This window comes from Polypterus senegalus, chromosome 8, assembly GCF_016835505.1.
Source record: "Polypterus senegalus isolate Bchr_013 chromosome 8, ASM1683550v1, whole genome shotgun sequence".
Classification (NCBI taxonomy): Eukaryota; Metazoa; Chordata; class Cladistia; order Polypteriformes; family Polypteridae; genus Polypterus; species Polypterus senegalus.
The window spans coordinates 145407185-145428359 of record NC_053161.1 but is presented as its reverse complement, the minus strand read 5'-3'; the positions used below and the strand labels follow the sequence as shown (position 1 = coordinate 145428359).

The following is a 21175-nucleotide window of genomic DNA, read 5'->3' as shown; positions in this document are numbered from 1 at the left end:
GCTCTGAATGTTGTAAGACTGTCTTGGTTGACACGCCACTGCAACATTGCATGGACATCTGGGACAGTGCCTCTGGATTGGCAGACCGGGGTGTTGGTGGTCCCCCTCTTTAAGAAGTGGGACCGGAGGATGTGTTTCAACTAGAGGGATCAATCTCCTGAGCCTCCCTGGAAAAGTATATTCGGGAGTCCTGGAGAGGAAGGTCCATCAGATAGTCAAAACTCAGATTCAGGAGCAACAGTGGACCAGCTCTACATCCTTAACAGGGTCCTGGAGGGTGCATGGGAGTTTGCACAACCAGTCTACATGTATTTTCTGGACTTGGAAAAGGCGTTCGACCGTGTCCCTTGGGGAATCCTGTGGGGGTGCCTTGGGAGTATGGAGTAACAGACCCCCTGATAAGGGCTGTTTGGTCCCTGTACAACCGGTGTCAGAGCTTAGTCAGCATTGCCAGCAGTACATCAAACCCGTTTCTGGCGAGAGTTGGACTCCACCAGGGCTGCCCTTTGTCACCGATTCTGTTCATAACTTTTATGGACAGAATTTCTAGATGCAGCCAGGGCATTGAGGGGGTCCGGTTTGGTGGGCTCAGAATTGGGTCACTTCTTTTTGCAGATGATGTTGTCCTGTTTGCATCATCAGGCCGTGATCTTCAGCCTTCTCTGGATCGGTTCGCAGCCGATAGTGAAGCGGCAGGGATGGGAATCAGCACCTCCAAATCCGAGACCATGGTCCTCAGCCGGAAAAGGGTGGAGTGCCCTCTCAGGGTTGGGAGCGAGATCCTGCCCCAAGTGGAGGAGTTCAAGTATCTCGGGGTCTTGGTTACGAGTGAGGGAAGAATGAAGCGGGAGATCAACAAGGGAAATCAGTGGGGCGTCTGCAGTGATGCGGGCTCTGCATCGGTCTGTCGTGGTGAAAAAGGAGCTGAGCTGTAAGGCCAAGTTCTCAATTTAGCAGTCAATATACGTTCCTACCCTCACATATGGTCATGAGCTATGGGTAGTGACCGAAAGAACAAGATTGCGAATACAAGTGGCTGAAATGAGTTTCCTCTGCAGGGCGTCTGGGCTTTCCCTTAAAGATAGAGTGAGAAGCTCAGTCATTCGGGAGGGGCTCAAAGTAGAGCCACTGCTCCTCCGCATCAAGAGGAGTCAGATGAGGTGGCTAGCGCATCTGATCAGGATGCCTCCTGGACACCTCCCTGGTGGGGTGTTCTGGGCACGTCTAACTGGGAGGAGGCCCTGGGGAAGACCCAGGAAACACTGGAGGGACTATGTCTCTTGGCTGGCCTGGTAATGCCTCGGGATTCCCCCGGAAGAGCTTGAAGAAGTGGCCGGGGTGAGGGAAGTTTAGGCATCTCTGCTTAAGCTGCTGCCCCCGTGACCCGATCTTGGATAAGCAAAAGAGGATGGATGGGTTACAGCAGCAGTTTTTAAATCACTTGGAACAACGTAGGTGTGGAAAATAGAGCTGATAAAGTGAGAAACGGGAGAGGAAAGTTTATCAGTACAAGCTTTAATCAGTAAAGCAGGGGCAAGTAGATTGATATGATATAGATATTACCTCAGCAATGTAAGTTGATGTAGTGGGGTTAAATTTAGATAAATAAACTGGAGATTCAGAAGTAGAATTGGTCAACGGAGGTGAGGAATGGTTAGTGGAGAAACCTTGATATATGGTCATAATTTTTGACTGAAAATAGTACAGAAATAGATTACAGTGCTCAAAAGAGAAATTAGGATTTTTAAGAGCAGGTTGACAAAGTCTGTTAACTGTATTAAAATTAGATCTACGGCAACAAGTACCAAAGTCAGTAAGGGTAGAATAGTACTTTGAATGTGCAGCCGATAAGGCACATCTGTCTTCCTTCAGGTGTTCAGTGTAAGCCAGGGCCGTGAACAGCCAGACCAGTCTTCTTCCAGAGCCTTTCCAAGTGGCGACCAGTTTGTTTCATGGTATGCAATTCTGGGGACCATGGGGAGGTCCAGGTAGCAGGAACAATCAAGCATTAAATAGGTGTATAATGATCCAAAATTTGTGACATTGTGAAATTATATAGAGACAAAATCTGCATAGGGCAAGACAACCCAGAAATATCATGGAGACAGGAAGCACCGACAGACATAGAAAAAGATAACTGATCAATATTCTTGATATTACGATAGGTTATTTTAAATTTTTTGACTTATTTTAGGCAAGGATAGGTGAAACTAAATTCAATCAACTTGTGATCTCAGATACCAATGACAAAACCAGATGTACAAACATTCTACAGACCAGTAAAATATACAAGATCCAGAGTATGGCCCTTAGCAGGGGTTGAAAAAGCTTGGGAGGCCTATAGTTTAATATAATGCGCAGCGAAGCCTTTCAGTGGTTTTAACAACCAGGTATTCAAATGATGTAATGTTATGAAAATCAGCAGTTGCTTTAAGACAATCACGCTGAACTGCCACCAATCCACCATAGAAGTTACATAGAAGAAACAAGAGTGATAAACAACAAGAGATGTACTCAGTGTCTCCTTACCAGTTTCTTCAGTGTGAAATTCTAGAAAACTGGAGTGGCCCTCCAAATTAAAACATGTCTCTTGCACTTCCAGTTCATAGAAAGATCCAGGCCTTAAATTGTGAAGATATAGCTGTGGGTGCTTCCGAGAGCCATTCTTTACTATATTGTGCATGCCATCAAACAGCCGGAAACGAAAGGTGACGCTTGGTCCAGACTGAGTCTTCCAGGAAGCTTTTGTTTGCAGCTGATCAAAATGCAAGTGTGAGACAGTACCGGGACCTAAAAATTAAATGAAAATTAAATAATTTAGCAAGTATTAGCAGTAAACAAAGTAACACTTTTTTTTTTTTTTTACTTTGTAACAATCAACCTGGTATCGCTTTCCTTTGTGACCTAGAGGCCTCTAGCACCTTTCACTATCAAAATTATCTTACATTTGCCAGATAGTCTCAAGTTTAAGATTTGTGCATTTGTCTTATCAAGTACATACCAAACAATGGGCATTGAGAAACCTAGTCTTCAAGTAGGAATAAGCCATTCAACTCTGTGGAACTTTTTAACATGTTGAGAAAAACTGCTGACTGGAAGGTCTCCATGGTGGGATTTTTAGCATAACTACTAGAAGAATATCAATCATGTAGCTACAGTTCTTTGTGATGAAATGTAGAAACATTTTCCAATATTTGGTCAAAATTTACTCTTAATCAGCTTCCGACTGTACCACCAAGTTTCTGTTGAAGACCTAATTTTAAATTAACTGATGACACATACCACTTTTACTTCCTTTATCATTTTTAACACTTCCCTCATGTTGATATATGCACTACAACCATCATGTAAATTTATTTACAATGAAAGCAATCAACATTTTCACTAAGGCTCTTTCTTGTATTTTTGACACCTCTGAAGCCATTATGTTTTCCTTATGATACAGAGGCCAAGAGAATTCTAAATGCAGAACCACATTGGGTAGAATGACCTGTATTCATGAAAAGTTTTCATGGTCATCAAAACTGTCATATCCCAGAAATCTAAATTTGTGCCCTGTCTTGGAGTGGAAAATCTTCAATTTTTAAAGTAGTGACTCTTTATATTAAGTTTTAATTATTTTGCTCAAATGAACGGAATTTAGAAGACTTTAATTACAGGCATTGCAAGCATCCTTTCTTGCACAAATCTTCCTGTGTTGTACTAATAATTAATGTATCTGTTTCAGGAGGTTTACTTTTCAATTTGTTTATGAAAAAAAGTACAGATGCCGCAAAACCTGTTTTAATTAAGTTATAACCTGGGAATGGATTGACGCTATAGGCCTAAGAATTAGTTTATAGCTTGAGAAAGGAAGAGACACACAGGTACTTAAAAGACCGAACACTTTGATCAGTCATTTGTCATTAGGACAAGATCACCAATCAAATTTGTATAATATCACGGTTCCAGAACCTTCACGTGTGTATTTTAACATAAAATATTGTTTGTCTGAGGGACCAAAAATGACAACAGAAGGGCAATGACTTAGAAAGTGACATCTGACCAGCTGATTTGAATGTGTGAATAACACCCTTCGCTATGAGTCAGATAGATAGATAGATACTTTATTAATCCCAAGGGGAAATTCACATAATCCAGCAGCAGTATACTGATACCAAAAAAAAAATTATTAAAGAGTAATAAAAATGCATGTAAAAACAGACAATAACTTTGAATAATGTTAGCATTTACTCCCCCGGTGGAACTGAAGAGTCACATAGTGTGGGGGTGGAATGATCTCCTCAGTCTGTCAGTGGAGCAGGACAGTGACAAAAGTCTGTCACTGAAGCTACTCATCTGCCTGGAGATGACGCTGTTCAGTGGATGCAGTGGATTCTCCATGGTTGACAGGAGTTTGCTTAGCGCCTGTCACACTGCCACAGATGTTAAACTGTCCAGCTTTATTCCTACAATAGAGCCTGCCTTCTTAACAAGTTTGTCCAGGCGTGAGACGTCCTTCTTCTTTATGCTGCCTCCCCAGCACACCACCGCGTAGAAGAGGGCACTCGTCACAACCGTCTGGTAGAACATCTGCAGCATCTTATTGCAGATGTTGAAGGACGCCAACCTTCTAAGGAAGTATGGTCGGCTCTGACCTTTCTTACACAGAGAATCAGTATTCACTCCTTGAAATTTCTGATTTTCAGCAAACTTTTCTAAGACTGTTTATATCCAGATTTTACAATCTATTTTATTCTCTATTATATTAGCTTCTATTTAGTACTGTTTTAGGGTAATAAATATCAGATTCCTTTTAAATTTTCTATACATTGTCTTTTATCTAGAGTGATTGAAATAACAAAATTGGTACCACTTTCTTATCTACAGGGTTTATGAAGGCTACTGAGGTCGCTCCTCAATAATTAGAAAAAGGCCTTGTTCAGTTAGTAAGTGGCATGTAACCAAAAAAATTCACTTTAATTTTCATTTGCATGATTCCTGGTGCTGGTGATAGTGAATCCTCCATATAGAGAATCCCGTGCAGAATATTATGGAGTGACTTGCAAATGGCATCACTCCCAACTTTGTCTGGCTAGGATCGCTTTGTGTATGCGAGTGTGTTTGTGCGTTAGCCTTCAAGGATGGGAGTAGATGAACCTGATAAACATACCTGCTAAGTCTCACAAACTTCATGATAATATATGCCCCTTATAGTGTACTGTATGATCCTATCAGCCTTTTTATTCAGTTCTATCCACTGTTCTGCTTATAGTTGTCCATTTCAACAAGTTTCTTTTTCTACCACCTATAATCTGTACAATTGTTTTGCCCCATATGCAATTATGATGCTTTAGAAATTAAATGCTTTGAAAATTAATATTGTAAAATATCAACTTGTATAGGAATTCTGTCTGTAGTATTTGATCAATTTATTGGTATACTTCTAATGACAAATTCAAAGAACTGTAAATATTCATAAATGTAATTACTGTAAGTTTAACAATTTTTTAAAAACGAAGTAAAACACAAAAATACCATTTATAATCATCTACAGTGTTTTTGCAGAGCACAGATGCAAAGAGTAAAACTATTAAGTTTAACTTGGTAAGCAAACTTTGAGCAGAAGTGGCAAAGTCTGAAAGGGATAAGCTGGGACAAGCTTTTAAGTGGAGACAGTCGAAGAGCAGTGCAACAGGTTTAAGAATGTTTTACACTTAATGCAGGACTGGTACATTCCAAAATTTGAAATCAGTAGGAAATGAATATAAAAAAAAAAACAAACAACTCTGTACTGGGCAAATTTGAAGATAGAGACTGAAAAGGAAAAAAACTGTATAAAGGGCATATAAAGCTACTAACACCAATATCAACCATAAAACATATGAGAGCAACCATTAAAAAAAGGATATTAGGGAAGCTACAAGGCAGTTCGAAAGAAATATTGCAGAAAAGACAAAAGACGATCCAAAGAGGACCTTTAAGTAGTTTAGTAGTAAAACATTAGTCAAATACTATTACGTGTAATTGTTTATATATTGTACATATGTTGTATTCTTTTTTTGGTGGGCATGTCTTGTTAGTATTGTATTATTGACATTGTTCCGAGGAGACATGCAAGTAAGAACATCACCCTAATACTGTACCATACACACTGTATTACATATACAACAATAGACTTGAATTTCAATATTAGATTTTTTTTCCCTGTAGCTATAATGCACTTAAAGTCTCACAATAGAAGCCACAGTTGTTTTAGCAGTCATATGTCAATCCAAATTCATGAGTGCTGCGATTAGCCCTGTTTATGGTCAGACCAAGTTGATTAGCTGAAAAACTAGCTAAGTATCCAGGGTGTAATTCACAGTCTGCAACAGATGCGTTCAATAAAGAAAGACTGTAAAAGCCAAAGTAATACACAATGTGGCTTGTTGGTCCAAAGATGGTTCGAGAAATTCTTTTATTTATACTTAAATGATTTCATGCAACACACTCATTACGAGTAACAAGGAACACATGCTGCCATATGCAGAATTGATTTGCCAATCAACCCCACAAAAGCCTTTGAACCGTGTCAGGAAACCACAAGTACTTTTTTTCAGATTCATTCAGACTCCACAGAGAAGAGCAACTACAATCAACAAGCTACTTAACAGCAACGTTAAACTTGTCAACTAATAATGAAATCATTTATAAGAACTTGGATACATTTTTATTATTTCACTTTGCTATAAAATATTAATTTTCAATCTAGTAAATCTTGATTTTGGTTGAATAGAAAAAGCAGAAACATCCCGAGAAAAACTGATGAATGATGCTTTTACCTAAAAAAAACTTGCAAATTACAACTGCATAGTAAAATTTGCTTTCATATTTCCCACAAATTAATTTTGAGCATGTTAAGTGATTCACTTGAGATAACACAGGTTTTAAACAGGAAACTTTGTACTTTACAGTTATTGAGTGTAGCACTTAGTGGGAAACATAATCACCATTGAATCACCTCGTGAGAAGATGTGTAACTGCCTAATCAAAACTAATTATGGTTTCCCATCACTCTGCCACCATCATCCTTGTTGTCATTACTGACTGCAGAACCACACAGAAATGTCTAATGAATTAAATTTGACTGACTCAACTCTTTCAGCCGGTTGTCTTCAATGGTGAGCTCATCTCCCAGCAGCCTCTTTCATGTGACATCAAAATCACTCCCATGTCTCCTAGCATCAACTCTTATTGCCACCATGTGTTACCCTTCTGATGCTGATTACTTTCAGGACTATGTGGAAGCCATCCCTGAATGCACCATATCCAACATGGTTGAGATGTTTGGACCCTAGCCTTCTTATTCTTGAAAAGACACCTTATACAACTCACAGAAAAGTTCATTTTGCTTTGTGAATCTAGAAGAATCTTAATATCTATCCATCTGTCTTGAAGTTCAAAGCCAGACTTAAACACCTGGATTTTTTATTTGTGCGTTTTCCTTTACAAATTTCAACAGTACCTCCCATTTGGCAAGACAGCCCAAACACCCTCAATACTTTACACTAGTTTGGGGTGCTAGTTGTCAAAGCTCCAAACAAAATGTATCCTTTTTTCCCCCCCCCCAATAACATTCTTGTCAGGAATATGTTGCGATTGTGTTTAACTTCCAAAGTTCCTTTGAATGGGACAGAGAGCAAGAGAGACAGACAGACAGACATGTTGGTAGGCTATGGCTTATATGCGAAAATTAAATCACTGAATGTTTTTATATTCAGTGAAAAACTCTTCACCAGAATTTTTTGATTAACCATTCAGTGGTGCAATCTATATATAAAAGAAGACAATTCCCACCTGTCCAAGCTTCAATAGAATTTTCAGTCATCTCACCAGTCCGGCAAAAAGCTTCCACTCGTGCCGTGTATGTTGAACAAGGAGTCAGGTTTGTCACAGTGTAGAATGTCTGATCGGTTGACCTTTTCAGTACATTATTACTGTAAACTCTATATATAATTTGCGAATGAGGACTTTTTGCAGTCCATTGTAAGGTAAAGCTTCCACTGGTAACTGAAGTCTGCCTCAAGGTGTCTAATTCAGATGCACCTGTGAGAAAAAAAAATCACATTATTATTGACCTGACGAAACATTCTCTACCTCAAGTGAATTCAAGAGCAGGATACATTACAAGTGTTAACACAACCGATTTGAATAACTTGCTCAAGTTCATAAGGGAAATCAATTGTGAGGATTGAACTGGAGTGTAAAAGCCAAACATCCTTAAGAATGGGCTTCACTCCAGTTTTGTAAAATGTCTTTCACAATACTACTTGAGAGATGTTTCATATGATTTTTATGTAGTATCCTTCAGGATGAGGATCATCACATGGAAATATTCTAAGCAATTATTAAACTAATAGATTCAATATAAAAGTGTTATAAATCAGAAATGACTAACATGGTCATGTTTACAGATGACACAATTACGGTAGGCCTGATCTCTAATAACAATGAACAGGCTTACGTGACTGAAGTGGAGAGCAGATCACACTGGGGTCAATACAACATTCTACATTTAAATGTCAGAAAGACATAGGCACTGATTGTGGACTTTAGGAGAAAACAGCAGAAGCATACCATTTCCATCAGTATTACCAGCACTCAGGTGGAGAGGTGGACAGTTTCATACACCTTGGTGCCCACATCACAGATAGCCCAACCTGGTCCAAGCACATTGACACCTTGGTGAAGGTGTGACAGTGTCTTCACCATCTTAGATGCCTCAGGACTTTCAGACTGTCTTTCCAGATACTAAAGAACTTTTGTATAGACACCATTGAAAGTATCCTGACAAGAAGTTTTACACCTTATTTGGAAATAACAGGAAGCAGGATGGCAAGGCTCTGCAGAGAGGAGTGAGGTCAGCTAAATGCACCCTTAACTTCTAGAACATCCACACCAAGTGATGTAAGACCACGGCAAAGAAAATTCTCAGTGATACCAGCCATCTCAATAGTAGCCACTTCTCTGGGCTGCATTCAGGGAACTGTAACTGCTGCTTAAAGACCGGTTCAGTGAGACTGAGCAGGAGCTTCGTTTCACAACGCACACACATCCAAAATGTGGAGAGTGGCTAGATCTTCATGTTGCCTGGTTTATACATTTTTACAATATCAATTTAATGCACACTGCTGCCAGTCCTGTATATGGAATTTAAGACAAATAGTAAAAGTTTTGTAAAGGACCAAAAGAAACGAAACAATTTAAAATGTTTGGGAGATGCACAAAGAAAATCCTTCAAAATGAGCAGGATTTAGCAAATCAACTCAATGGACGTTTTTACAAATGAAAAAACAAGTTTAATATTTCTAATAGAAATCTCCAAACACAAGCAGTACATTTCCCTCAACTAATATGGCTAACCATTTCATTGTCTCACTGAATTACAGCTAAAAGACAGGGCAATGGGCATCACCATTACATACGTCTGTGTGTGTTTTTCTAGTGCAAGCAGTTCCTTGCATCACTAAAACTAGTTTGATATAGAAATAAGTTTATCAAGATCAAGATGCCTACTGAAATAAGTTGGAAAAACAAAATGGTCTCATCTTGTTGATCAAATATCTTGTCTTATTAATGTTGCTTGATAACTTTACCTGTGCTGCCATCTAAGCTGATCTTCTCACTGTGCGTTATCTCTCCTGCATCACAAATTGTTTCAAGGTTGAAGCGCACCTTGCTGCATGGAGGTAGGTTACCAACTTTGACCTCCATGCTGTGATCTGGGTATTCAAAGGGTTGATCCATAGGCACATAAATATCCAAAGAGGGGTTGTAGAGGAGGACAGTCAAATTAAACCATGAAAAACCTCCGTGGAGCGGACCATCCCAGTAAACTATGATACTGCTTGATTCTGAGCGAATTATGCTGAAATTTGTTGGTTTCTCTGGATCTGGGAAAAATAAAAATAAATAAATAAATACATACGTGTAGCCTTAAACCTTACAAAAGTTATTCCAGAAATACAAAAATGTTGCAGCATCCAATAAAGATTATCAGGGTAATTTGAATACTTAAAGTGCAAGCCACATTTGGATAGTAAGACTGATTTTTTTAAATGATTTTCACTTGTTACTGATCAGCATTGCAAATTTGTGCTTATTAGAACAATCTAGACGAGAACAGGCCATTAAGCCCCAGAAAGCTCACTAGTCCCATTCCCTTAATTCTTGTAAAACACCACCAAGTCTAGTCCTATTTGCTATAACACTACTTGGTAGCTAATTGTATGCATCTAAGGTTCTTTATGTAAAGAAAAACTTTCTAATGTTTGTGCAAAATTTAACTAGTTTCCAACTGACTCACCAGTGTTCTTCATTAACTCATTTTAAAATAACCTTTTAAACATTTTAAAATGATCCAATTCCCTTCTGAATTTTAAGCACTTCAATCATGTCTCCACTTAATCAACTTAAACTGAAAAGTCTCAGTGGCCCTGGAATCAGCCTAGTCGCTCTTCTTTGGACCGCTACTGTATGTCCTTTTTGTAGCCTGGAGACCAAAACTGCACACAGTACTCCAGATGAGGCCTCACCTGTGCATTTTAAAATTTGAGCATAACCTCCTTGGACTTCTACCCTACACATCATGCTATATAACCTAACATTCTCTTAGACTTCTTTTTGGCTTCTGATCACTGTCTGGCGGTGGATAGTGTTGAGTTAACTACGAATTCTAAATCCTTCTCATAAATTGTACAATTTTTTTGACCTCCCTTTGAGTATACAAGCCATTTTTACTTCCTACGTGTAATACTTTACATTTACATACATTAAATTTTATCGGACACAAATCTACCCCAGCCTGTATGCTGTTCAAGTTCCTCTGTAATGATTCAACAGATTTAAAATTATCTGGCAATCTACCTATCTTAGTATCATTTGCAAACTTAACCAGCTTGTTACTTGTATTCCAATCCAAATCTTCTATATACTGTATATTAAAACTAGTGTAGGCCCTAGCTCTGACCTCATGTAGAACACCACTCTTTAAACCAGCCAATTCTGATTGGGTTGCTTGCAACATCATCTTTTGCTTCCTGTGTTTTAGCCAGTTCTGCACCTACCTACACACAGCTCTCTGAACTCCCACTTTTTTTAGTCCGATACCCAACCTCTCATGTGGCACTTTATCAAATGCATTTTGAAAGTCAATATGAATAATATCATAAGCTCCACTTCAATCATATCCTTTTGTTGGCTCCTCATAGAATTCTAACATGTTAGTAAAACATGACCTCTTTCTTCTAAACCCATGCCAACTGTTCAGAATAACTCCTGTCCTTGCCAGGTGTTGCTCAATCTTTCCCTTAAATAATTCCTTCCATTAATTTACCTGTGATGTGAGGTTAAGCTTACTTACATATAGTTGTTTGGATTCACCCTTTTTTATAACAATATTTGCCATTTTCAAGTCCTTTGGAATTTCCCCAGCATACAGTTCCTTCTTAAAAATGTGTGTCAAGGGTTTATATATGTACTCACTAGCGTCCTTAAGAACTCAAGGGTAAATATCTGTTCCTGGTGATTTGTTTGATTTCAGCTTATTTAATCTGAGCAGTACTTCTCTCTCTACAATTTCCAAATCACTCAGTACCTACTTAGTAGTTCATTTTACTGCTGGGAGGTTATCTGCTTCCTCACATGTGAAAGACCTCATAAAAATGTGAGTTTAGAACATCTGCTTTTTCAGTGTCCATTATGGTGTTTAATGATGGATGAAGACTGATTAATAATATGAATACAATCTCTGTATGACAGGAAGATGGTGTGTTTCGATTCACATTGGCCGTGAAGCTTCCATATATGAAAAACTAAATGTGTATTACAGAACTAAAATAGTTATTTGATGAAATATGCCCTAACATGACCAAGAAAACACTACAAGCAAAACTAATGACAAAGTAATGCATTACCTTTTTTTTATTTACTGCATGTTTTGTCATTGCTAATCTAACATCATTTTGTTCATGCTGGTCATTTTAGATTGCAATGGGAGTGAAAGCTGGGATTGAACATAAACCATGTACAAATAGGTACAACTGGACAAAAGACAATCTTAAAATGGCAACTATGCTTTTAGCACTGCAGTGTAAAATTGAATTATTGACACACAGTGTTTGATTACCATGACAACATAATACAGTAAATTTCATCATATCTCAACACAATCAAGTATTTATAAGAGATGCTGGAACAACATCTGAAGGAGGATCAATTTTTCAGTGTAAAAATTGCACTGCATTGACCATCCCGTAGGGCAGCGGTTCCCTACCTGGGATGCAGATGGCATTTCGGGGATATGACAAAAATTTGCCAAAATTGAGTGAGGTGCATTGCCTGACTATTGTGGTGCAATTGGTGTCTTATAGTGGGTCATCATTTGTTGGTCATTTATTAGAATCAGGCATTGCATGCACAATTGTCACCTGTGAATGTGCCGCAGAAATAAGAGTTCTTGCTGCAGGTGACGTGTTCATAAAGGAGTGTAACTTTTTTTTAAGATAATGGAATTTAAACCAAGCAATGATCTGTAGAGAAGGGTGAGCTCCACTGTTGATTTCTGTACAAGCCCCGATTGTGAAATGTCTCCGATTTCAAGTTTTGATTGACATTTTTACTGGGGCAGGGATAAAGGGAACCGAAGTGGATGCAACACCAGCTGCTTGCTCTCAGCCCATCTCTCCTGCTGGTGGTCCTGACAGTAGCGCAGCAATTTTAACTGTGTGGCTCATCGGTTTTTGAACTGCAGATATTATTGGGGGACAAAGCTTGTCGACAGTACGTTCATTGCTTAGCTGCATAAAAGCACCCATTGCTTTATGAGGGTCTCCAGTTTCCCAAACACCTCGATCGTTGATTGTGTGTCATTTCCTCACAGCGTTTGATGCTTCATGGGATACCCTGACCCCCAAGATTGCCAATCGAGTGTCTAAGCTTCACAGGGGACATATTTAAAAGATTTTTGAGATTTATAAAGATAAACTGCTCAATTTCTATTTAAATTTTATACACAGAGTTAAACACATTTTTTGAGCTCAATTTGATCACCCACAGTACTACTGCATGTGGTTCAAAAATTCAAAATTTGACGACTTCATCTTCAAATGTGATATTTTTGTAGGGGTTGTGAACATAAGTCAAACATTGTCTAGGGGTCTGGTCAATAGAAAAGACTGCAAACCACTACCCTAGGGGTTGAATAAAGAAGAGACATTTTTCAAAAAATGTTTGCCCCTGCACTGCAATTTGCAAGTTCATCATGTTTCCAATTTTTCGCCTTTTTTGTTCAACTACATGCAAGGCGAGTGGTCTATAGCGATCACTTTTAAAACAGGACATTTATAAAATAGATAAAGTAAAAATAGATTCTCACTGTACATCTCACATACCTGTTAGAGTTATCAGACATATAGTGGATGGATAATTAGCCAAAGAGACACAAACTCTGTACTTATGGCATGGCATCAGGCCCACAATTTCATAGGAGGTTTTGTCAGTTGCGTTCTCCCATAGCAGGATGTTTCTGATATCAAGCAGTAAGATGCTGTGAAGGTAGTGTTCATCTGCGGAGTAAGAGACCTTCCAGGAAAGCAGCAATGTGGAAAATGTTCGAGCTTCTAACTTTACTGGAAATTGCTCCGTGTAACCTGAGGAGTTAAAATAAATAAATAAATAAATAAATCGATAGATAGATACACAGGGTGCTATGGAAAAAAAAACTGCAGAAGGACACAAGGGACTTAAAATCCACTTGGGGTGAATGCCTATTGTTGACATATTAAAAAAACCTGACAGAGTAATAGACAATATTAAGAGCCGAGTCAGGAAAATTAGGTCCCCAAGTTATCCTTTTCTATCAAATATTTTCCTACAGCTATGAATACAGTGGTAATTACACATCATCATCATCTCTACCTTGGAAGAACAGGGAGAAAAAGATGATCAGACATATTTCCCTGCGCAACTTACCAACAAGTAATACCATATCTTTCTCATCTACCACATAAACAGGTTCCTTTTCACACACGTTGATATGACTATCTTCATATATTTGTTTTAGAAGTTCCTGATTAACAAACAGAGAAGAAGAGAATTAGACATTGAAAGAGCATTAAGAAAAATCTGGAAGAATTAGTTATACTGTAGCTCCAACATGTACAAGTAGTCTGAATACCAAAGAAAAAATACATTTTGTTTATCTTGCTGGGGGAAATTTTAATTCCTGAAGCAATCTAATGTTTTGGTATGAGCATGATCGGCATGAAATTTTTATCTGCCCCTTAAAAATCGGGCAGAAGTGTGGCCTCTTCATTGAGCAGCAATCAAGTGAAATAAACTCCTTGGTGTAATATTTGATTCTGAAATCCCCACTGTATTTAATTTTTTGTGTTCGATTTTGTTAATTGGATGGAGAGGTGGCTCTGTGGCTAAGGGTCTGCACTGGTATCTAGAAGGTTGCCAGTTCAAATCTTGCTATTGCTATATGAGGTCTTAGGCCCTTGAGCAAGCCCTTAACCTGACAATTGCTCTAGAAGTGCTATAAATTGCCCGACCCTGCATTCTGACTACCAAAGGTCATGCAAAAATGCCATTTCCCCCAAGTGATTAGCAAAATGTATCAAAATCAAAAAAAAGAGAAAAGAATCAAAAAATAATCAGTATGTGGCAGATAAATTGGTGGTCTGCCCGGCTTTAGCCTTACATTAATCTTTCTATAAACTGTATATTACTGTAGATGTTGTATAAAGTACAATATGGAGAGTTTTAAAATAGGCTACAATCACACAGGACAGTCCTAGTTTTATCAGAAAAAAACGATCTACAGAATCCATTTGTACCAAGAGGCTAACTCTAATCAAATCCCTATGCTCCTCCATTAACTCTGCACAGGCATCTTTCACTGCATCCATTTTTTTTTTTCAGATTTAAACTTATACCCTCTTAAACTGTACATTAAATGGTAGTAAAATATGTCTTCCCACATGCCAGCCAGAATCACCCACTCCCATCACTTTTACACTTAGTGATCATTTGGTAAATGCTTGCTCGGTGTTGCACGTACATGAAGGGGTTATTTTATCAGTGGCCCTTTAATGGCCAAGGCTACTCTATTGTTTCATTTGTTTGCTTTAAAATGAATAAGCTGTGAATAAGTGAATGAGTTAAAGAAAAACAAAATATATACAGTATAAGAGAGAGAGAGAGAGGGAGAGGATTTCAGGAAGTCGTTAATGTCCTCGGCTAACTTTACTCTAAATGAGTAGCTTTTAATTCTTTACTTGTCCATTTTATATGTTTACAAAAACTAAATTCATTTTTTAGACAAAAAATTAATTGTGCTAGGATGCAGTATTGCTAAATCAGGCCATTTTCTTTTTATGATTTTCAATAAGGGGGGAATTTGCATTGAGTGACCACTCTTTTTGTAAAGAGATTGCAAAATTTTATCAATCTTCACTCATTTATCTAACATCAGATAAAGCCTGATAAAAGAGTACTTTAAGTGCCAAAGATCCGTGTAATTATGAAGGTGGCTTTGAATGAGATTCTTCTTTAAAATCTTGCAAATCTATTGCCCACCCAAAACCACATGACAAAACTTTTCTCCTTGTGGTGACAGGAAGTAATTTAATATGTTAATTACTTCGGTGGGATTGGGTACTTGGAAATGTCATTTGATAATGATTGTGGCTAGAATACTTTGATGGGTCAGAGTTGTTTTGGCGGCATGAGGGAGGAGATCTTCACAATATTAGACCGGAGTTTAAACTATTAAATACATGTAAAGTGGACATTTTACACATAGCTGAGCTAAGTTCTTTCAATTAATCATTTGTTGAGTAATGGGGACTAGAATTATGCTGACGATTAAAGCTAATGAAAACAGTGCACAGAAGAGAATGAGGATAAGAATCCAAACAGCAACACAAGAACAGAGTCGTTTGGAAGACTGAACATGTAGCGCTACCAGGTAGTATGGTATGGATTACCATGTCTTCATTTGCTTTCACTTTTCCATGTAAGATTATTTAATGTCATTATACTGAACATTTTAAGAGTAAGTTAACGCCTACTTGTATGGCTTGCATTTCTATTTATTCTACTGCTGGGGATTAAGTGCATTAGTTAGGACAGAGGGTTATTAAGAGTATGCTTCAATTGATTTCTATACAGTAACATGATATAAAATAAAGGGTGGGCTATGTACAGTTGATACTGCAGCATGATATTGAATTAAAGGTTGGATTTTTAGAATAGACATGGCAGTATGACATAGAATTAAGTACAGGCTGTATATCTCAAGTGCTGGTAAAAAAGAAGTAAATATTACACTGTGGGTCCACATTAAAAAGAATCTGTCCAGGCAAGAACAGTCACATGTTTGGAGGAGAGGGGTCTCCAAAGCCTTTCCACAAAACAACAGTTGGCATATATCTTATTTTTCAACACCTTCTTATTGTCAGAATTGACTTTTCATTAAAATATATATAAATTTATCTTCAAACTTTATTATTTCAGTTCCTGGGGGCCTGGAAATTCAGATAAATTATTCATATTTTCATAAGCTATAGCACAAGTCAAACTTGCTTGTTTAATGATCTTTATTATTTAAATACTGAATTAAATCTTTTGAAAGTATAATTTTCAGGGTAAAATTTTATACAGTAGCCCCAAAGAACACAAAATCGGATGGGCAGTTAGGATTATATATACAAAATTTACATTACTTTGTCAATCAGCAGGCTATTCTAAGCAAGCAGATGCTTCACCAATGAAAATTGAATTATTTTGTGCCAGATTTGACACAAATGCTCTCTTGGTGATTGTGTTATGTATGCCAGAGGGTTGAATGTCCAAGTCTATTAACGAAAACTGACCAACAGGCATATTGCCTCTTCAGCAGGTGGCACTCCTAATGCGCTGTGTTCACATTCACACTAAGGCAACGTGAATGCTGGCAGGGTGCTGCAATATGGTACAACAGCTGTTATGTTGCACCCCTCTCAAAAACCTGTTTAGCAACTCTAAATTAGCCTGGTGTAAGTGAGCAATGTCATGTATATATGGTGCCATTCAGGCCAGGGCTGGGTTCTCCCATGCTTAGCTTTAACCAGTACCAGTTCACATACATGTAATTTTCATAAAGACTGAAATTTTAAAGTGTTTGCTTTTATTAAGCTAGAATGGCAGCATCAGAGCATAAAACCAAATTTGGTCATGGTACTCTCCCGTTATGAAGCACACTGTGCTGAAAACCAAAGTAAGTTGTCACATAAGTCATATGTTTAGCTCATATTCTAGATTTGTGTTTACTACAGAAATAGCAATATGATAGATAGAGATATGCTAACACCTGATGAGCCCCAATTAGGGCTAACCGCATGTCGTGCACGATTTGTATTACTTGGCAGGCACTGTATAACATATCTATGAACTGCTTTTTGCAACTTAGAAAACATGGAGGATTTGGTGTCTGGCCAACCAACCACAACCTGGTAGGTAACCATCCAAATAATTTAATCATTTTTATTTCAAATAAGTGGATATGCATTTCTCTCTCTCTCTCTCTCTATATATATATATATCAAAATACAAAATTTGAAATGCATATCCACTTACTTATTTGAAATAAAAAAGATTAAACTTTTCAACTTTTCACCTGCACAAAACTTTTTACTTAAACTTCCACTCAAGAATGATTGACAGTTCTTTCCACCAACCAGCATTCTTCTTTGGTTTGGAATCTTTACCTCATTCTTTGTTAGAGTCTGTGTCAATTTTATATGCTTGACTCTTTAATGCTGCTACCTCACCAATTTTGCACCTGCTTTCTTTCAATTTTTGATTCTTTGGAACCTGTATACATTTTAGTATTTTATTTGCTCTCTTCGGCCATTATTTTATCTAGCAGCTAGTTCTACTTTACATTTTTTTGTTATTTTTACTCCTTTCTGTTATGATGGAAAGGATTTCTGTTTTGTTAGGCATTCTTTGTGACAAGAATCATGAGCATCCAGTGTCATAGCTAGATTTTCCAGGACATAATTACATTATTTTTTTTTTATTTATGGACACAGCGCACTTTCTACTCCCGACTTTGTGAGTTTTGTCCAGGTACACTAGTTTCCTCTCATAACTGTTAGTGTGTGTTAAACTAATTAACATCCCTAAACAAAGGTGAATGTGTGTGGGTCAGTATCAAAGGATGAGTCTTGCCTGGCAATTGATGCTACAAGAATATGCTCCAAATGGGATAAATTCGATAAAGAAATGGAGATGTTCATTAACTTGCAAACAGCAGTTTCTAGGTTTCCCAAAATCTAAAACAAAGTTCACAGTCCATACATCGTGGACTGCACTAGAGGCCAGTGTTTGAACTAGGCACTATTAGCACTTCCATATTATGAGTCTGGGCAGAACGACATATCACAACATGTACATATAGCTGAATAAGAACATAGGAAACTTGACAAACGAGTGACAACTATTCAGTCCATCAAGCCAGTTTGTTTAGCTAATAGCTAAGCTTTCCCAATACCTCATCCAGATTCTTCTTAAAAGGGTGCCAAACTTTTTGCTTCAACTACATTTCTTGGTAGTTTGTTCCAGATTCTCAAAACTCTTGGAGTAAAGAAGTGCTTCCTGGTTTCAGTCCTAAATGCACTGCCCCTTAACTTCCACTGGTGTTCTCATATAGGTGGATTCACCGTTAACTTGAGATGATGTGCACAATTCTTTAACGATTTTGAGGGTGTAGTTCATATTAAATAAATGCTTCTAAGGCCCACATAACCAGTCAATATTCCAATGATTTGCTCTTCCATTTGTGTCTTTCAGTCAGTCAGTCCGACTGTCAGAGAATAATGTCAAAAGATGTCTACCATCTCCCTTTTGTATCATTAAAAGACTCCAATTGTACTGCATGGGTTGCAAAGGCTATCCTGCGAGACTGATTTTGAAGAGATGCCATATCCACCTTATTGTCTCCACCTGGATCTTTGTGACTAAAATCTGTTTTCCCATCCAAAGTTCTACTTCCATGAGATTTGCTATGCAAATGATGAAGATATCAAATCAGCTACAGAAGTTTGGATGTAGGAGCAATACAAAACATTTTATTTTTAGCATAAAACTTTTTAAACAAGTTAATGGTCAAGGGCATAATGTTAAAAAAATAAAACATAAATGGCTAGATTAGTGTTTATCTTAATAGTTCAGGCTCCAACCCTTTTTGAGCAAGCTTCATACATGCATTTCATTACTCAGCTTGTTTAATGCAGTTTAGCGGCAGGAGGACTGGAAATTATCCTGGCAACATTAGAGATGGTCCTATCCGTGTACCTATGTATGGGGCACCAGGCTATTGCAAGGACTACTCACTCACATGAACCCGACACCCTTGTTTTAGGATGTGGGAAGAAGAATGGACTCCCTAGTGAAAAAGAGAAGGAGAACACATTTCCAGCAAAATGGTTGTGATGTTACTTAGTCAGTGGCTTCTTACTTGTTGGCTTCTTACTTGTCAGAGCGGGCCATTCACTGCCTGTCTTTAGCCAGCCTTTGCAACCAACTTGCATTCTGACAGCTATCTTTCTCCCAATCGGCTTAGGACTTTCATTACAAAGAGAATACTTTTCTATATTGTGACTTACAAATCGCTTTACGGTTGTTCTTGTTCTTTTAGACTTGAGTGCAGCATTTGACACCATAGACCACAGTGTTCTCATTAATCACCTTAGCCATTGGGTGTGTCTTAAACTGGTTTTAATCTTACGTAAATATAGAAAATTCTTTGTTAGCTGTGGCAATTGTAGTTCTGAGGTCAATGTTATTACATATGGTGTACTGCAACATTAACGCCAATTGCATCTATTTAATTGAATAATATTTATATACAAAAATTACCTTAAAAATAAAAATGATAAATTATACAGTGCAGGCATTACACTGGAGCTTTGACAGGTTACTTGACACACAGTGAGCTAGTAGTAGGAATTAAACAGACAGCATCATAGATAATCTTAAAAAGACTCCCCCCATATTTTAGAGCATGCCATACTCAGTTCTTTAATGTGCATTTTGTTCTACAGTACTAACTCCCAAGTCTGGTAATCTGTCTCTTAATGTAACAGGCAGTACTTTGAATGGTTATGGAGCATGGCTTACAGCTGTTCTGTTGGAAGGACGAACTCTATTAACTTGAGTGCGCTGCAAAACATTCCTCACAGTTGGTGGGCCTGAAAAAATTAAAAATCAGTTAACAAAAGTAATGGATTACGTTCCTTAAAACTCACTTTTGCCAATAAACACATGTTAACAGGTTATTTACAGAATGACATACATTGACAGATTTTGAGGATGACATGAGTGGGATGAGGCTGATCATGGTCTTTTTTTGGCGAACCTAATTGCAAACTCTGTTGTTTTATGAACACCTGTTACTATGCCAACTAAATTATACAAAAGGTTCAGTTTTTACATACTACAGTGGAACCTTGGATTGTGAGCATAATTAGTTCTGAAAACGTGCTTGTAATCCAAAGCACTCATATATTAAAGTGAATTTACACATAAGAAATAATGGAAACTCAGATGATTCATTTCACAACCCAAAACTATTCATATGAAAATGATTAATACAAAATATAAAGTAAAAATACATAAAACAAATTAACCTGCACTTTACCTTTGAAAAGAATCATGGCTGGTGCGAGGGAGACGAGAGAGGGGGGTTATTGTGTCGGACGACTTTCACACTAACTAATGGAATCCCTGCTATCTGTTGGCTCACTGGAATCTTCTTTTATTGCGACTTTAACAAGGAACCTCTCCAATGACAGTTGTTTTTGCCTGAAGAGTCAACTACACTTGGACACAAAATAAAAAAAAATGCTTACGCGCTGTAAGGTTTCTAAACTCTTCTGGCATTCCACCCAATGGGACGACACACGGAAGAACGTCCTGAAGCAACTGCTGGCTCCAAGCGTTGTAGCAGTTCACCGTAAAAGCAAATCCAAAAAGATTGCGGACATGTTATAAGCGCCTGCCGTTGATGGGTGATATAAGGAACATTATAAATGCAGGGCACAGTATTACTTGGCCACTAACCTGGCCCTGACCCTGTCTGACTGCTATGTCTGTGTATAGGAGA

At 37.9% G+C, this 21175-nt stretch overlaps 1 protein-coding gene across 2 annotated transcripts in view; it reads right to left on the bottom strand.

Annotated features, from left to right (window-relative positions):
• The window catches only part of LOC120534364, a 78900-nt gene that overhangs the window by 43139 nt on the left and 14586 nt on the right, over positions 1 to 21175 (bottom strand). For both annotated transcript variants that reach the window (XM_039761900.1, XM_039761899.1), the window contains exons 4-9: positions 20191 to 20261; positions 13993 to 14089; positions 13413 to 13670; positions 9618 to 9914; positions 7819 to 8067; positions 2530 to 2790 (exon numbers count right to left, since the gene is read on the bottom strand). In XM_039761900.1, coding sequence (XP_039617834.1) covers positions 2530 to 2790; positions 7819 to 8067; positions 9618 to 9914; positions 13413 to 13670; positions 13993 to 14089; positions 20191 to 20261 — 1233 coding nt within the window. The remainder of the gene's footprint in view (positions 1 to 2529; positions 2791 to 7818; positions 8068 to 9617; positions 9915 to 13412; positions 13671 to 13992; positions 14090 to 20190; positions 20262 to 21175) is intronic.